The following is a 17,926-nucleotide window of genomic DNA, read 5'->3' on the forward strand; positions in this document are numbered from 1 at the left end:
GCTGAGTTAAGAATTACAGATAGGCAGAAGCAAGGAGACCATTTAGGCTTTTTAGGTAATCTAGGCAAGAAAGATAGAAGCCAAAATGAAAGAAAGCAGTGGAAGTAGTTTTTTAAAGTCTTAAAAAATAAAATAAAATAATAAGTCAGATTGTGCTTTTAAGATAGAACCATCATGATTTGATGACTGGACATGGGATATAAAGAGACAAATTTAGCCATAAGAATTTTTGACTGAGCAGCTGGATTCTGAAAGGATGGGACAGCCATTGACTGGTACCAAGATGTAGATATCCGTAGGCAAGTTGACCATTTCTTATAGAAATCTGAATTCAAGGAAGAGGTTCAGATAGAGATAATACATTTGAGAGTTGCCAGTACATAGTTAACTTAATATTTAATGCTTTGAGAATAACTCCAAAGTGGAGCAGTATTTATAGAGGAGAGAAGACACCTAACAGAAGAGGACCTGGGACTATCTAGTGTTAAAAGTTCTGAGAAGGAGTGCCAGTGAAAGAGGTGAAAATGTCCCACAGAGAAGGAAATGATCCACTCTTGTCAAAATACTACTGATAGATTAAGATAAGTCAATTGGATTTGGTATTATGGATGTCTTTTATACATTTAATCCTCAAAAGTTCTGAAAGGAGATATTACTGTCCTCGTTTTATCAAATTTTTTTTAAAAGGCAGGGTGTGGTGGTATACAACTGTAATCCCAGCATTTGGGAGACTGAGTAAGAGAATTGCTGTGAGTTCAAGGCCAGCTGGGCTATTTAGCCAGTATGAACCATATAACACGACCCTATTTCAAAAAAAATTTTTTTATAAAAAGGTTTCAGCCCTCAAATAACATGTCCAAGACAAAACATTATCAAGCAACATATTTAAGTATTAATCCCATATCTGTCAGACTATTAACACTATATGTATATATTTTGTTCATTTGTTTTTGAGACAGAGTCTCAGTATGTCATTCAGGCTGGCCTTGAACTCACTATGTAGGCCAGGCTGGCCCTAAACTCATAGCAGTTATTGCTATATTTTTTTAATTTTGAAAAATACTTTAAACTATGGAGAATAGATTTTAATATTTTCTAAAATTTTATTCAGATATACATTCTTCAATAAAAAATAAAAGTTAATTCATTAATTCAAAAATATTAATTAAATGTCCTCTGGTTGCCAGTTACTTATTCTATAATACTTGGGATAAATAGATAAAGAATGCAAAGATTCCTCTCCTTGGATGAAAGAAAACAAGTAATAAATAATACGTTAGAAGATGAAAAGTGTTAGAAAAGGAAAAATAGAATAAATGAGTTGGAAGTATTGAGTTCGGAGGTGAGGGGCAAGTTATATTTCTTTCATAGAGCAGCCCAGGCAGTCCTTATTACAAAGAGAACATACAAGGAAATTCATATGAAGGAAGAGAGAGACAGTGACGTCTCCTTTATTTCCTTTCCTAATCCATTCTTTTCTCCATAGAAGCGACTTACACTGTGAAGTAAATGTGCATCTTTTTTATACTATTTTTATATTGTCCATTTACAGTATTTAGTGTTAACTGTATTTATATAAGCATTGTCATACCATATTTGCTTTCTCTCACTCAGATTAGGAGCAAAACGTAAATCTAGATCATTTTAACTATTCAGTAGTTTATGAAGTGTCACTACTATTTACCCGTTACAAGTAGTATTGTCTTCTATGCATTTCCTTATGCACAAATAAGAGGTTTTAGGTTTATATCTAAAATTAAAACTGTTGAGTATTCATATATATTTTTCAGCTTGCTAGAAATGGGCAAATTGTTTAAATGCTCTCATCAACAGTATGTTAAGGATACTATTCCTATTGCCTTCATATTGTGACTCAGTGATGTTTTTAAATTCTTTTTGAGAAACTAAAATGTTTGTAATATTTTGTTGTCATCAATGGTTAAGTAATAGATTTTTCTGAAACTTAACTTTTCACTAATAAACATGTCCTTTCCTCACTGCTGAAACAAAATACTCAGCACCCAAAGTTAAAGAGGAAAGTTTTATTATAGTTCACAGTTTGTGAAAGTGGCAATTCGTAGTTGGCTGACTCCCAGACAGGATGGCACGGTAGAGGGGTATCACAGAGGGAAACACTCCATGGTGGGAAAAAAAAGTAGCAAAAAGTCAGCTGCCAACATCCCTTCTTTTTGTCTCTTTATGTCCATCTATGCTACCTGCCCTTTGGGTGGTGCCATCCACACCCAGGATGGTCCTTTCCATTATCCACACCAAGAACTATACTAGACCAATCAGTAGATTGATACAGTAATCACACACCCTTAATGACATACTCTAGATCCAGCCACCTCTGAAAAGCTCCACATATGACCACATAAGGCTTTGGGAGGCTCATCTACATACAAACCATAATAAAGACTGTTATTATAATTTATTAAGCTAACTTTCATTTCTCTAAATTATGGTTTATCTGATGACATCCTAATTATAAAGATGCAAAAGACAAATTAAAATCAGAAATTACTTAGCTTCAATAAAATGTTTGATTGGGGAAAGCATAGAGAATGTTGTTACAATGTGTATGTGTGTTGTGTATTGTAATAAATCTTGTAGCTTAGTTTCCCCCATTGTTCCTATATTTCTCTGTTATTTTAATAGTACTATTATAAATATAGCATATAAGTAGGGCTAGAATACTTTCTTGAGTGTTATCAGATACAGAAAAAAGAGCCACAATTCTATACTACTTTTTCCAGGTAAATAGATACTTAAAAAGTATTTCTTATAAAATGTGATATAAGTTGATTTCATCCAGAAATAAAAGATTTTTTTGTTTAAATGTAAAAATCCTTGAGTAAATGTTATATTACTGTCTTTCAGATTAACAAATAGAAATATTATACACAATCCTGTAGAATGGACTTTAATTGCAGTGGTGTTGCTGTCATTGTAAGTACTTTTTCAGACTTCAGCTCTAAATACTATATATGAATTTTGGTTAAGGAAAAAGTTATTTACTGACTTTTTAAACTTGGAATAAATATTGTACCTTTATTTTTCCTTTCTTATATGACAAAATAATTTTCATTTAAAGTGATATGCTGTGTTTTGATAGGCTATAATCATGACCTTTATATTTTTACTATCATTTATTCTGAAGATCCAGTTCTTCACAAATAATATTTGAAAGAGAAGAATATCCCCAAATGTGATATTTACAGAATACTCTTAGTTTCATTTTTAATAGTCTATTTATATTTAACAGTGAGTGAACTGATTATCTTATATCTGTATTTTTACATACCCAGTACTTACTTAATTTTTCTTTATCTTTGATACAGTCAGAAAAGCATTATTTTCTAATTAATGTTCACTTTAAAATCTAACATATTTGAACTAAAACAAATACTACATAAGCATACATAAAACATTTAATACTCATTCACCTTTTAAGAAACCACTAGCGGTTTCTAAAGCTATTTTTCAATAAAGTTAAAGCCACTTAATAAATGTAGTGTTTTTCAGGTTGGATTGCAAAAATCTTTTGAGGACCATTTATTATTGCATTACTGTTGTTACCTGGTGCTTGTTAGGTCATTGAAGCCCATAGGACATTGAATACTTACTGGACACTCACAGGTCAAGAAATGTTGTGAGTCAGCCTCGTAGCATCTCAAGCCCTGCTTTTTCTTTCTTTGATATTACTTCAGTCTGACATGTTATTCTGGCTTCACTGTCCCAAGGAAGGCCATGCTGGAAGGCATTAGAGTAGGCTTCAGTGAACCAGAATCTGTGTCACCCAACCAGATACGATGCACATGATTCATTAAATCAGAACACAGAAAATAACTTTACTTGATGCCATGATATAAATTTTTTATCAGCCATAAGAACAAATCTTTTGTCATTTCTCCTATTTCAAGTGTTCCAGTTGAATTGGTAATTTGTGAAACAGATCTTATTAATTTTTTAAAAAGTTCTTTTTATTTTATGAAATGTATAAATATTTTGGTCACTGACTGAGAAAATATTGTATCTTTGCACACCCACCATATCATATGTCTGCTAATAAACCCTCATAGACAACTGTTTGACCATACTTCTGCAATTCATTGTACTAAAAGAGAAGTAACTTGGTCAACAAGTCAGAAGCCTAAGCCAAGCAGTAATCTAAGGATCTTGCTTTCTAATCTAGTGACTGGAAGTATTGTCTTCATGAAGAGCTTCTTACTAAGGACATTTTATTATCTACTTTTTTTGTATTAAACAATTGCCTCATCTCCAAAATGTACAACAAAGTAGCAAAAAAAAAAAAAAAAAAAAGATGGAAAACGATAATTAAAATTTAAAAAGCTGCTACTGAAAATTAGTATGATTATTCCATATAAAACAAACAGTATTTGATTTTTTTTTATAGAGGCACCTATGTTGCACAGAATATTGAAAGCTGTGCTAGTCCATGTATGCACTGTTTGACTTCCCTAACTTTGGGTTTAATATAAAGAACCCTTATTTCAAGAGTTAGTGATCCAGAAAAAAATAGTAACTTAATTGAATTCAAGAAATAAATTGTACTTCTTAGGTATAACTTGTTTCACATGTGCAGTCTTGAAGTTGTAGCAGTAAACTCTGTGTTTGTCATTCGCTTTCTCTGTCACCAAGTCCTCACCCCTAAAGCTGAATCTAACGTTTTTCCTAGTCATTGACTTTTTTGCTCCCTGGAAAATTTTCCCTGGAAATCCTTTACATATCCTGTGGAAACTAATTCAATGATATAATTAAACTTTATATTCTTCATTCCTCCCATGTACAATTCACAGTTACTTTTTAGAAAAGACAGCATTGTCACTGTGGAAGCAAAAAGTAGCCATAATGGCCAGCATTAAAAGAGCTTTACAGTAACAAAGACACATACACTAAGTAAATAAACCAACTAAAACTTAGAAACAAGCAAACAAAGAAAGACATGCATAAATAAAAGGGGAAAAAACCTATTTGTAGAACAGTCATCATTTTTGCACCTATTGGTAGAACAGTCATCATTTTTGCATTATAGTTTACTGCCATTAAGAATGAATATAGGTGTATAAGAAAGCATCTCTTTTCTTTTTAATAAATGTTTAATTTGGAAAACTTTCCTCTCAGATTCCCAGTAGAATTGTTTTAGTCCTAGCATAAGCATTTCCAGAATTCATGTTAAAATTTTCTTTTAAGTTTTTATAGCTGAGAAAAAGATTGAGAGTGGTAGTTACAGTCATTGAAGAAGCTATGTCTGATTACATTATGTAGTAAGTACTGTTGTAACCATGTGCTAGTCCTGTATATGAATATTGTGAGGTTTTACTATTAGCATGAATGCATGAAAGACTGTTCTCACAATTCTTCATGTAAATGTCTTAGAAAAGGATACATACAGTATGGACATCTATGTATAATTATATTAAATGTTGTGATGATACCAGCCTCTTATTAAAAGGTTAGGGAATCAACATTTTGGCTAAAACCTGATAGTCCAGAAAAACAGAAAAGCTTTGATCTCGAATTTTCACATCAGATATGTGTTTTGTTTTGTTGGTTTAGTTTAGTTGTTTGAGACAGGATCTTGCTATGTAATTTGGGCTGACCTTGAACTCACTATGTAGCCCAGGCTGGCCTAGAACTCATAGAGATCCTCCTGCCTCAGCCTACTTAAATGTTAGAATTACAGGCATACCCCATCACACCTGGCCACATCAGTATTCTTAAAAGTAAATAAAATACTTCTATAGCAAATTATCTTTTTCTTTTGTCTTGTACTTTTATAGATGTAATAGCATTTTTTAGAAAATGGACCACAATATGTAATTTAGTACGAATTTTATACCAATATAATCTCACAAAGAAATTTGATCAAATAGTGTTAGTACAGTACACTTACTTCACTATGAAGGACTTAATGTCCCTTTAATCCTCTCATTTTTATTTAATGTTTTAAAGATTTTCAACAAGTCATTACACATATCTATAATAGTAATAAATGACCGACCCTGTATTTTTAAAAACTGATTAGAAATGCAGTAGTGACCCAGTAACTACTGAAATTTATTGCTTAAACCCTTAGTTATAATTTTGAGTCAAACTTTATCTATCAGACTTTATTCTTATATCAGGTTTTGTTTCTTAAAAAGGCATTTATGTTGAAATAGTAAACTTGAATCGTGTTTTCTTAAAAAAAGCCCTAATATCAGCCTCTCTTCACAATCTTTGATGCATGAATTTTGATAAAAATATATATGAATATATACAATTTATTTTCTATATTTCAGTAGTTATATGCTCTATTTCTAAAAATGTACTGATGTATTTATATATTTTGAAATATTTGTAAACCAATTTAGCAAACACTGTAACAGATTGCCTAAAAGTGCATTATATGGTAGAATGTTGTACTATATTATATACAGTGGTACCTTGATTGATGAATGCTTTGATTTACAAACTCTGCATCAGATGATGAACACAGTTGTGGTCATGTTTCCCTCATGAACACAAATGTGCCCATCTTTCCCTGTATTGTAGAGCAAACTTAAGTTCATAAACTGAAGTACCACTGTATTCCTTTTCATATTCCTCATAGTTCCCATCTTACCACTGTAGGAAACTTCATCATGTTAACAGTATTTAGAATACTTTCTCAGATTTTGACTGGTCATCTTGAGAAGATTTTGTAGACATAGCTCTGTCCCACCTCATCTTTCCTTCATCTTTCCTTTTAGTCATCCTGTTTTCTTTGATTACTGTCATTAAACCTACTCTTACAAGAGGAGACTCTACCAATGCTGACCAAAATCTGGGAAGGTTTCAGATAAAAACCAGCAGCCAAAGTGAAGTATCAAGAAACAGCTATCTGGCCCTTTATGTATAGCCTACTTGCCAGAAATGGGAATCAGGTTTGCTCAGGTGTATTTGTACTTAAGATGTAACTTTTTCACCAACATTTAATAGAGAACCTTTATAAATAGTCCACCACTTTGTATTCCTGTGGTTAATTTTAGCATAAGAATCGAATGTCGTCTCTTAGTGGGTAGCCAGAGAAAGAGTTGTGTGTTATGCTTCATGTGAATCATTTAGGTATCTAATGAAGGAGATGAATACTTAAACTTCGTATTACCCAGAAAAGATAGAAGATAATGGAACTTGTAATCTAAAGCAGATACCATATGTGCTATTTCTACTTTTATACCCCTGATGTTTTCTAATGGAAAGCTTTCAAGACCATCTTCAAAAATGTCTGCTTTCATTTTATTTATCTGAACTGGCTGTTTCCAGTGAACTGTGGCCCGCTTCCTAGGCAGAGACCATGCAATAGTTTATTCCCTCTAAAAGCTTTGAGTATTCCTGTTGTTCAGGGAGTAGCATGTAAGTCCTGGGAAATGGTATTTAAACAAGCTCAACTTGGCCATGATCGCTAAACAAAAGCCATCACTGGACATGGGCAGCCACTTTAGGTAACCATCATACAGATAAGATACTCTGGAGAGTCTCTTCCCTAGGGCTACCAGGCATGAATGGAAAGATGTGACTAAGGCTTTTTACCTCAGCCAGCTGTATTTTTAAAGCCTGCCCATCAGTAATTCCCTCATAAAAATTAGTGAGCACACCATGAAAAACAAAGAGATGGTTTTTTAGAAATGTATTGGTTCTCAGAAGTAGTCCCAGGTCTTTCTCTTTTAACATTTCAAATGTAGTTTTGGGTATTTGAGACCATATTAAAAGGTGACTGAATTTCTTTTTTTACATTTCCTTAGCATCATGGAATTTTTATACTTAATTGACTTTTATTGAAATACTTAATAAACGTTACCATTTAAAGTGTGGAGTTCACTGATATTTAGTATATCCACTGTTATGTAGTCATTAGTACTGTCTTTAACCTTTTTTTTTGGCACCAGGAATCAAACTCAGGGCCTTGTGCTTGCCAGGCAGGTGTTATGCCACTGAGCTACGTGACCAGCAAGCTGTTTTTCTTCAGCTCTATTTTTTTAGTACAAGCTAACAACAAAACATTTTTCTCACTCCAAAAGTTCTGTCATGTTAACTCAGTCCCAATTTCCCTTCTCCAAGCATCTAATAACCACTTAACCTTCTCTCTCCTTTTGTTTCCCTCTCCCCCACTGCTGTTTACCTATTCTGAAATTTCATTTAAATGGAATCATATAATACCAGACCTTTGTGTCTAGCTTCTTTCACTTAACATGTTTTCAAGGTTTTTGTTCATGTTATATAGCATCTAACTGTATTCTTTTTTACAAGTACATAATACTCCATTGTATAGATATACCACATTTGTCTATCCTCTCATCAGTTGGTGGTTATTTGGATTGTTTCCACTTTTTGGCTATTTTGGATATTGGTGCATAAATGTTCATGTATGGATCCTTTTGTGTCAACATGTTTTCAGTTCTTTTAATTCCGTTTCTAAGAATGTAATTGCTAATGTTAGCTGAAGCAATTACACAAGAGAAAGAAATTAAAGGAATAAAAATAGAAAAGGAAGATGTTAAACTATTGTTATTTGCAGATAACATAATACTGTACTTAAAAGACCCCAAAAACACCAAAAGACTTCTAGATTTAATATGCAAATTCAATAGTGTAACTAGTCACAAAGTCACTATTCAAAAATCAGTAGCCTTCCTGTACACGAATAACAAACTCACAGAAATCAGGGAAACAATACCTTTAACATTAGCATCCAGAAACATGAAATACTTAGGAATCAATCTAACAAAGGATGTAAAAGACCTCTACATTGAAAACTATAGTACTCTGGAAAAGGAGATTGAAGAGGATATTAGAAAATGGAGCAGTATCTCATGCTCGTGGGTAGGAAGAACCAATATAATGAAAAGGGCAATACTTATAAAACTGTTATACAGATTTAATGCAATCCCAATCAAAATTCCAATAGCACATCTCACATAATTAATAAAAACAATCCTAAAATTCATCTGGAATCAGAAGAAACCCAGAATAGCAAAGACAATCCTGGGCCATAAAAACAACAGGGGGCATCACAATCCCTGACTTGAAATTATACTGTAAAGCTACTGTTATTTCAAAAAAACAAAAAAACAAAAAAACAGTGTGGTACTGGCAAAAAAAAAAAAAAAAGACCTGAAGATGAGTGGAACAGATAAGAAGATACAGAAACAACTCCAGACACACCAAGCCACCTTATCTTTGACAGAGATGCCCAACACATCCACTAGAAGAAAAATAGCCTCTTTAATAAATGGTGCTGGACAAACTGGCTCTATACATGCTGGAGATTAAAATTGGACCCACATCTTTGACCATATACTAAGCTAAAATCAGAATGGATCAAACATCTTAATATTAAAGAATGGAATTCCTGGTTCACATGGTAACTCGTATTTAACCTTTTGAGGAACTACCAAACTTTTCCTTGCCAGAGCTATGCCATTTTACATTTCCACTTAGCAATATGAAAGCCCCAAAGATTAAATGTAAAAGTCATCTTACCTCACAGTTTTATGTAATTTTCTCTAGAACTTAAATAGTCTTATTCTAATTGATTTTTTCTTTTGTACTTTTATTAATACATGTTTGCAGTACAGTGATTATATTCATCATAGGAGACTGGTTCATGTACATAACACATTTCACTTCCTTTCTTTCCTCCCTCTTTCCATCTCACTTTCATTTTTCCAGCATCAGATTCATTTATTTTATATGACCTGATAAAATTAATTATCATATATATGTTAAAAACTAGATTAATAGGCCAAAGAACATACTAAACATGGAAAACAGTTGTACTAAGTCAAGTTACTTTTAGATACATTGTCCACACTGGATTACAATGCATTTTTTTTCTTTTTTTCCTATTATCTGTCATTCATATACATACATATATATATATATATATATATGAGAAACATATTTAAGCTTATATGTCTGAGTTACTTAGCATTTTGAGCTCAAAGCACATCCATTTTATTACAAATATCTCAGGTTTATCCTTTTTTTTCCAAAAGAAACAAAACACTGTCATCTTCCTTTTAAGATTCAAATGGTTTATTAGACAATAATTGAAAACCTTGGTTTAGAGCAAATTTCTACCATGACACTTTTTTATGGAATGAATGCAGTATGTTTTCTAATCCATCATTTCAAGGCCATTTCTACTCCTCAATTTGGAACGTACTTTTAACACTGCTTTTTTTGGAGGGGGAGGGAGTAAGGAAAAAGAGTAAAATAGAAAAACTTAAATTGATTAATACATTTATTGCTAAGTGATAATTTGTATTATTCTTTGAAAGAAGGAAAACCTTACTACCTCTTTCTTGTTTCTTTCATTATTAGTTTATTACTATGTTTCTTTTTTAACTTTAATTTTATTGGTACAATTTAAGTATACAGGATGACACATTCCTTATAAGGAAGTTGATCGTTTTTATGGCAGAATATTACTTCCATGTGTTTACTGCATTTTTCTGTCCATTTACCTACTGATGAACAAACATATCAGTTTCTTTATTCTTGAAATTTCTTTCATATGTACAAAATAGGTACATGAGCCCCACCCACCCAAAAAAAGAAAAGTTAAAATGTTACTATCTGTACAGTATCTTCTGGTGTTTCGTTTGGATTCCTCAGTATCCATAAAATTCCTTTTTTGTTTGCAATTTAGTATCTTATGATGTTTGCTATTATATTACTTTTTATCACTGGGAAGTTTAAATGTTTATTTACTCTTACAGTTTGGATATTAAATGTTCCCTTCAAAGGTTCATGTGTCAAAGGCTTCATCCCAAGTGCACTCAAAGGTGAGGCATGGTGAAATCAGTGGATAGTAAGCATGCTAACATCATTAGTGGATTAGTCTATTGATAGATTCATGATTTGATGGCATTACTTGGAAGATGTAGAAGCTTCAAGAGGTAGGTCCCATTGGAGGAAGTAGATCATCAGAATTGTACCCTGGAAGGGTGTGTCTTCTCTCTAGCTCCTTCCTTGCTTTTTCTTTCTGCCTTCTGTGTACTCTAAGGTGAACTGCTTTGCTGTACAACAGTCTCCTTGCTATGATGTTCTGCCTGACAGTGGGCCTAGAAGCAACAAAATCAGGTAACCAAGGACTAAAACCTGTCAAACTATGAGCCAGAATAAACCTTTCCTCCTTTGAGTTGTTTTCTCAAGTATTTTACCACAGTAACCGAAATCTAATGTACATACTTACTGAGGAGTAAACAATAATGATATTATGACAGGACACAATGCCGCATACCTGTAATTTCAGCTACAGAGGAGGCTGAGTCAAAGGATCTCAAGTTCAGGGCCATCTAGACAAGCAACGAAGAAACATTACTTGTTTAAATGTTTAATCAAAACCTAATGTCTACAATTTTTCCCTCAGAATTTCCAATATCTCCTATAATTTTATAATGCCGGGGTTTTTTAATAGTGTTTTTTTTTAAATTTGAGGAGAAAAAGAAAAAAACAGAAAAAGGGTACAAGTTATACAGAATTTCAGAAAAAATAAAAAATAGGAAATCACTAGTTAATAGGTTACATATTGTTATCTTAGAAATAGTTGTTCAACTTACAAAATTAAAGCATATAAAGTGGACATTCAAACTGAGACTGGAAACAGTTTTGTTCAATGATCCAACAAAACTCAGTAATATGGTTATCTATCTTATACACTTACATATATATGCAGTTATATTCTTTAGAGCACTTTCTTTTCCTTTCTTTTGTACAATGACAATTACACATTTTGGGTTTTACTCCCACAGTTCTTATTACTTTTTTTTTGAAGAGAGTAAAACCAAATGTGACATAACAGAACAGAGTCAGTCAAATCAAAAGGATGGACATAATAGATAATGTAAAAACAAAATACTAGGTCTTTTTTGTTCCTCTCTATTATTAAGGCCCTGGGATCTATCCCCTAGCATCCTCCCTGACACCCCCACACACAAAAAGATATACCCTCCAAGTTCACTGCAGTTGACCCATGCTTGATCACAGCCTCAGTTCAGGAGCCAATCCCTATATAATACTAATGTCATCTTCAGTGTGACTGAGCTCTCTGAGAGCAAGGAAGCATGAGATTTTGGCTGTTATCAGTAGCCTCCAGTTTTGCACTGTAAGACAGTGATAATCATTGTCAGTGCACACCCCTGGTTGATTTCACTTAGTCTTAGAGCATTGGGGGAAAAAAGCTGGAGCCACTAGTCTGAGAGAATTGCCATACAGTAATAAATATGGAAGAAAAAAAGCTTCTCTAGCACTCAGCTACAGAACTACTCCATAGACTTGTCACAAACAGGATTTAGATATACTTTTAATGCACTACAACCCAGCCTCTTAAGTAAACATACATGTACTGTGTCACTACAAAGTGATTTACAAAGAACTTGTTTCTTTTGAATTAGAAATATCAATGGAAAGAATCCTGGTTTCCTGATTAATAGGTAATCCTAAAGCATTGAATGCAAATATTATCAGGATATAAGCCATCTGTTTTAAGAAAAACATTTTATTTTATTTGGCTGTCACAGTCTTTTATAATCAAAGTTTTTATCTCAGTTTTCTAGATAATAGTTCTGAAATAGAAAGCCCATAATTACGTATCTCTTCACGGTATAGTCTTCATGTCTGCTTTCTGTTTCTCTTATAAATCCTTACTAGTTCCAGCTTTCTATGCCTATCAACATTTTAAATTTTGGGACTTTAGCTTTATACCTAAGAAAATTAGTTCTTAAAATTTTAATTTATGAAATTTTTATTAAGTATTTATATTAAATGTTTTTTGGGGTTTGTTTTGTTTTGTTTTGTTTGTAGTACTGGAGATCGAACTCATGACCTTACACTTCCCAGGCAGGCACTTACACCGCTGAGCTAAATCCCCAACCCCTGTGTTAAATGTAATTATACCAGAGAAACAACCTTTAACTTACGTGAAGGTCTCTTGAAACCCTAGACTCAGTCTCATTCCTGGTAATAATCTTGTTTTTGTCCCTAACTACCAATATAGCCTTTTACAAATTATTCAACGTTGTTCGGGTTTTGGTTTCTTTTGTTATTAACCACGTGAAAGATTACACTAAATGCAGGTTAAACCATGTTGACAGTGCGAATTCAACTGAGACGTTAAGCTGTTATAAATAAAAAACTTTGTTTTTAATGAGACAGGGTCTATGTCGCTTAGGCTGGCCTCAGAGTCCTGAGCTCAGGTATTCTGCCTCAACTTCCCAAATAGCTGAGACTGAGGAATGTAGTATATCAAAGCCTACTGAAAAAGATAATGAAAATGAAAACACTTTAATTTTGCTAGTAGAAATCCATGATGACACTGCCTAGGTATTACACTTTATTACATATCTTAGTCATTAAGCTTGGCAAAGAAATATATTTAAATGATATGGCTAGTCACTTATTCTGTGGAAAGAGTACAGAGTTCACATTTAATAAATGGGAGGAACACCTCCAAGATTGCTTTATTCTGTGGTGTACTTTAATTGACATATTACTGTCCATTTCAAAAATGAACTTTATTAGATACAGAAGGAAGCAGTGAAATATTTTTGTGCCTCAGTATTATACTAAAGATGATAAAGAGAAAAATAAAATGAGTAGGTTGATTTTTTTTTTTAAATATTACTATAGCTGTGGGCCTTTATCCACTTTCCAGTTTATTTTTTATGCTTCATCTGGGAATAAGGCATCAATGAATAGAGAAGCCTAGAAAAATTTTAATGTGTTTTTTTTCATATCAGGAATTATTTTAAAATAGCTTTAGAATCAAGAGCTGAGATGTAGTTCAGTGATAGAACTTTTTCTTAACATGCATAAGGCATTAGGTTCAACCCACAATACTCCTTCACATACACACAGAGCAAAAGCTCTCAGTATAGGATAATGTTCTCCATTTTTACTCCCTACTATCTTTTCATTGATGTAAAGATTGTATGTGTTCATTGGTACTGCTTCTTTGAACTAGATTATCTAAAGTAACCTGAATTTCTTCACTGAGATACTGTCTGTCAGTTGAAGGATAAATACATTACTTAAAACTCTTATTTTTCTTCTAAAGAATTTATTTAAACATTTTTGTCTTTAATATTATGCAATGCAAAGGTTTGTCAGTACAGCTTGTGTATACCTGAAAATATGAGACTCAGACTTTGCCCTAATTATAAATCAGTGTTGAATCAACCATCTACATAATGATGAAAAATTTTTTAAATGCTTAAAATCAGATGCAAAAAATATCCAACATATATTTTAAGCAGCACTGGCTGCAGAAAGGGGGAGATTAGTATGCATAAGATATAAAACACCAAATATGTTAAGTGCTTAAAAAGAAGCACAAGCTAAAGTTAAGAGATATAGTCAAGAGTATAAGGTAACTCAGAAGAACAATTGAGTCTATTGTAAGATAGGTCCTTTAATGGCAGGTAAACTTAATTCAGGGCAGAAAGTAACATGAAATTTGTGCTTTGGGAAGATCATTCTTGGAGCGAAGATCTCGGAATCAGAGCCAGTCATGTCTTCCACCTTGTACCAACCTTCCAAAGTTTCCAGTTGCTCTTTTTTTTATATAAATGTATTTGAAAGACCTTGTTTTGAGAAGAAAGTCCTGAGGAACCCTGCTCCTACATTGATTTATGGTTCAATATTCAGACATCTAAGCACACAAAGGCCACTGCAGCCAAGCTCCAAAGAGGCCTAGCTACTCATCCTGCTAGTAGCCAACCTGAGCGTCATGTATGTGGTGCTGGGTTGTTTTTTTTTTTTTTTTTTTTTTCCTTTGGGTACTGGGGATTGAACTCACACTGGCATTTATGCCACTGAGATAAATCCCCAGCTTCCAGCTGCTCTTAAAGAAAAAGCCTCTTACTGTGACCCACGTGGCCTATATAAGGTCTAGCCCTGGTTCTCCAGCCTCATGTCCTCACACCTTGTTTTCTCCATTCCTCCACTCTGACCTTCTTTCATACCTTTCCTTAGTACACTTTCTTTCATGACAGGACACAGATTCAAAATGTGCCTACTTTTTCACTTCTGTTAATTCCCCTTCATCATTCAAGAATTTAAGGAGATGTTTCCTCCTCAAGTAACTTCCTGACTTCCCTGACTAGATCCAGTATCTCTAAACAGGCCCTCACAGTTACAATTTTTAAATTTTATATTTGTCATTACTTTCAATTTTATATTAAATTAAACAGAATCACATACATCCTTTGTCTTTCACCTGAGACTATTCGCCTATGAAGCATCTGGAATTGTTCATCTGTTCTCAGTGATTCTAGTCCTTGCATTCTGATCTGGCCCCCACCATTTCTGAAGTTATCTCAGCGCTACCACTGATGACAATATAGTAAAACAGAGATAGACAGTGAACTAAAGCAATTATAGTACAAATTAAAAGGACAGCCAAATAATGAGAGATACTACACCTCTAGAACCTACAGGATTTAGCAGTGGAGGAAAAATCAAACAGAACTTCAAGACATAAGACAAATGAGTAAAAAGGTACTGTGCCTTTAGAGGAGTAGATAAGAACTAGTTGAAGGAGGAGATAAATTTGGTTTTAAACCTATTCCACAAACACCAAGACTGCATTCAGTGTAAGATTTAAGTATATTAGGGGCTGGGGATATAGCTCAGCGGCATAAGCACCTGCCTTGCAAGTAGGCAGTTGTGAGTTCGGTCCCCAGTAACCGATAAAAAGACCAAAAAAAAAAAAGATTTAGGTATATTGTCCAGTTGTATTATTCTCTAGCAGATAGTTGAAAATGTGGAACTGGAGTTGAAAAAAATGGTGAGGAAAATAAGAGACCTAGACTTTGGAGTCAACATTAAGATATATGAGATGACAGAGGTAGAGACTATTAAATGCAGAGTCAAAGTGAAACAGAAGCATGTGGGACAGCCATATATATAGGCCTAGGGTGCTTATAGAAATGCAAATGGATTTTTTTTTTTTTTTTAGAATACAGTGACACATTTTTCATTTGATTTTAATTAGTTATGTCAGTAGTGCTGTTCTGCCTACTAAAGGAAGAAAAAGACGGCCACCTTGCCCAAGCTTGTCACAGCTGAGATTCGGGCTCGTGCATGTCTGCCATCAACATGGGTAGTCACTGCAGAGTGCCTCAGAGAGGAACACATAACTGCTGTGCTGTTGAGGAACCTGAAGTGGTTTTAAGGTTCAAGAGAGCAGTGGTGACTGACTCTTTTGAAGATTAGATGGTTGTCCTCTGCTTAACAAGGATTGAGGACTGAAAAACAGCTGTAATTTTGGCAGGTAAGCAGTTGTGGTACATAACCTTCAAAAAAAAAAAAAGCAATTTCCATTGAATGCGAGGCATTGAAACCAGATTACAAAGGTTGCTGTGGTAGACAGGTGTTGAGATACTAGACATCGCAATGCTTGACCACTCTTTTCATTTGGTTGGCAGAAGAGAAAATGATTATAAACCAACAGGACATGGTAAACCAGAAAACTTTTCAAGGTAATTGAGCCTTATGTTGATATCAGGGGGAAAAGAGACACTAAACAGAGTTAGAAAAATAAAAAACTGAGGGTACCTGTAGAATGTGGCCCATGAAGAGACTGGCAATGTCATGGAAGGCATATTTGCCTCTCTTTTCCCCCCTAGTCCTTTTTGCCTACTTTCCTTTTCCCATGTGTTTCTTCTGTTCTTCTACTATTTCATTCATGTTTCTCTATCCTTGAGTTTCAGTTTTATTTGGTAACATTTTGCCTCATAGGCATTTTAAAACATAAGTGAACTAGGGCTGACACTGTAAATAAGTGGTAGAGTTCTTGCCTAGCATGCACCAGGGCCTGGATTAAATCACCAGTAGTGAAGAAAGAAAAAGGGGACAGGGAGGTCATGTGTGTTTCTTTTTCCAAAACCCATATTACCATTTTCATTAGTGGCTCTGTTTGATCGTTTCCTCTTCCACCATATAATCACCAGGCAGGCAAGGTCATTATCTGGGTTACTTTTGTCTCCCTGGTGCCATGCCCACGTAGGGCACTTGGTAACAGTGGATATTCATAGAATAAATCAAATAAATAAAGGTGGAAAACTTGGATAAATTACTGTTGATATTACAGACAAACATAGATTTCATTGCACTGATACACAACATGTAAAAAAACAAAAATAGTTGGTTACTACTGTAAATGAAAGACTTTCATTACAGAAATATAGTTTCTATGATTATATTTTCTAGGGTAGATATAGGCTGATAAAGATATTGATATTTAACATAAAGAGAATTTCTGCTTTTAAACAAATCTAGCATTTTTTGCAAATAATTTTATGATATTTAATAAAATTATTTAAAAATTTAGATGTATGTGTGAGACTATCTTTTGATTCATATTATAAAATAAATGAACACATAATTTTTAAATGTTTCTGTTGTTCAAAAACTTTATTTCAAAAGTTACTTTCTCCTGTTTTCAATGGATTTACCATTTTATCCTCTGTGGACTAATAGAATTGGTTATAGAGCAATCCATTATCTAATATTTACATCTTTTGTTATATATCTGATTTATCACAGACAAAATTCTAGAAAATTCTTTAAATGTTTTCATGTTTCTATTTGTTCACTGAATTGGAAGTAATTATAAATATTACTAGATCTAAATGGAAATTTTTACATTAGAGGCCATTTTATTAAGTAGTCTTACAAAGTTGAACAGTGTTGTAAAGAGAATAAAATCATTATTCACAAGTATATTGAGTGCTTCCTAAATCCAAGATCCTGAATCTAGTGAGATTTTTTTTCTTTGTTGTCTCTAAATACTTTCACTTGTATTTTTTACAGATTAGGTACCTTTTAAATTTTCTTCCTGTCTCTGAGCTTTCTTTCCCCATTCTGATCATTCTAG

At 33.4% G+C, this 17,926-nt stretch overlaps 1 protein-coding gene across 3 annotated transcripts in view; it reads left to right on the plus strand.

Moving 5' to 3' along the window:
* The window catches only part of Rpap2 (RNA polymerase II associated protein 2), an 86,273-nt gene that overhangs the window by 44,773 nt on the left and 23,574 nt on the right, over window positions 1-17,926 (plus strand). Inside the window, exons 11-12 of one of the 3 annotated variants that reach the window (XM_063254214.1) lie at window positions 2,881-2,949; window positions 6,756-7,572. The exons of 1 other annotated variant lie outside the window; for it this stretch is intronic. In XM_063254214.1, the coding sequence (XP_063110284.1) occupies window positions 2,881-2,949; window positions 6,756-6,786 (100 nt within the window). In that variant the 3' untranslated portion in view covers window positions 6,787-7,572. Of the gene's footprint in view, window positions 1-2,880; window positions 2,950-6,755; window positions 7,573-17,926 lie in introns of those variants that run through there. One more of the 3 variants, XM_063254211.1, reaches the window with a different exon arrangement.

Source organism: Cavia porcellus, unplaced genomic scaffold, assembly GCF_034190915.1.
Source record: "Cavia porcellus strain 051 isolate PalLab524CR breed Dunkin Hartley unplaced genomic scaffold, mCavPor4.1 scaffold_1, whole genome shotgun sequence".
NCBI lineage: Eukaryota > Metazoa > Chordata > Mammalia > Rodentia > Caviidae > Cavia > Cavia porcellus.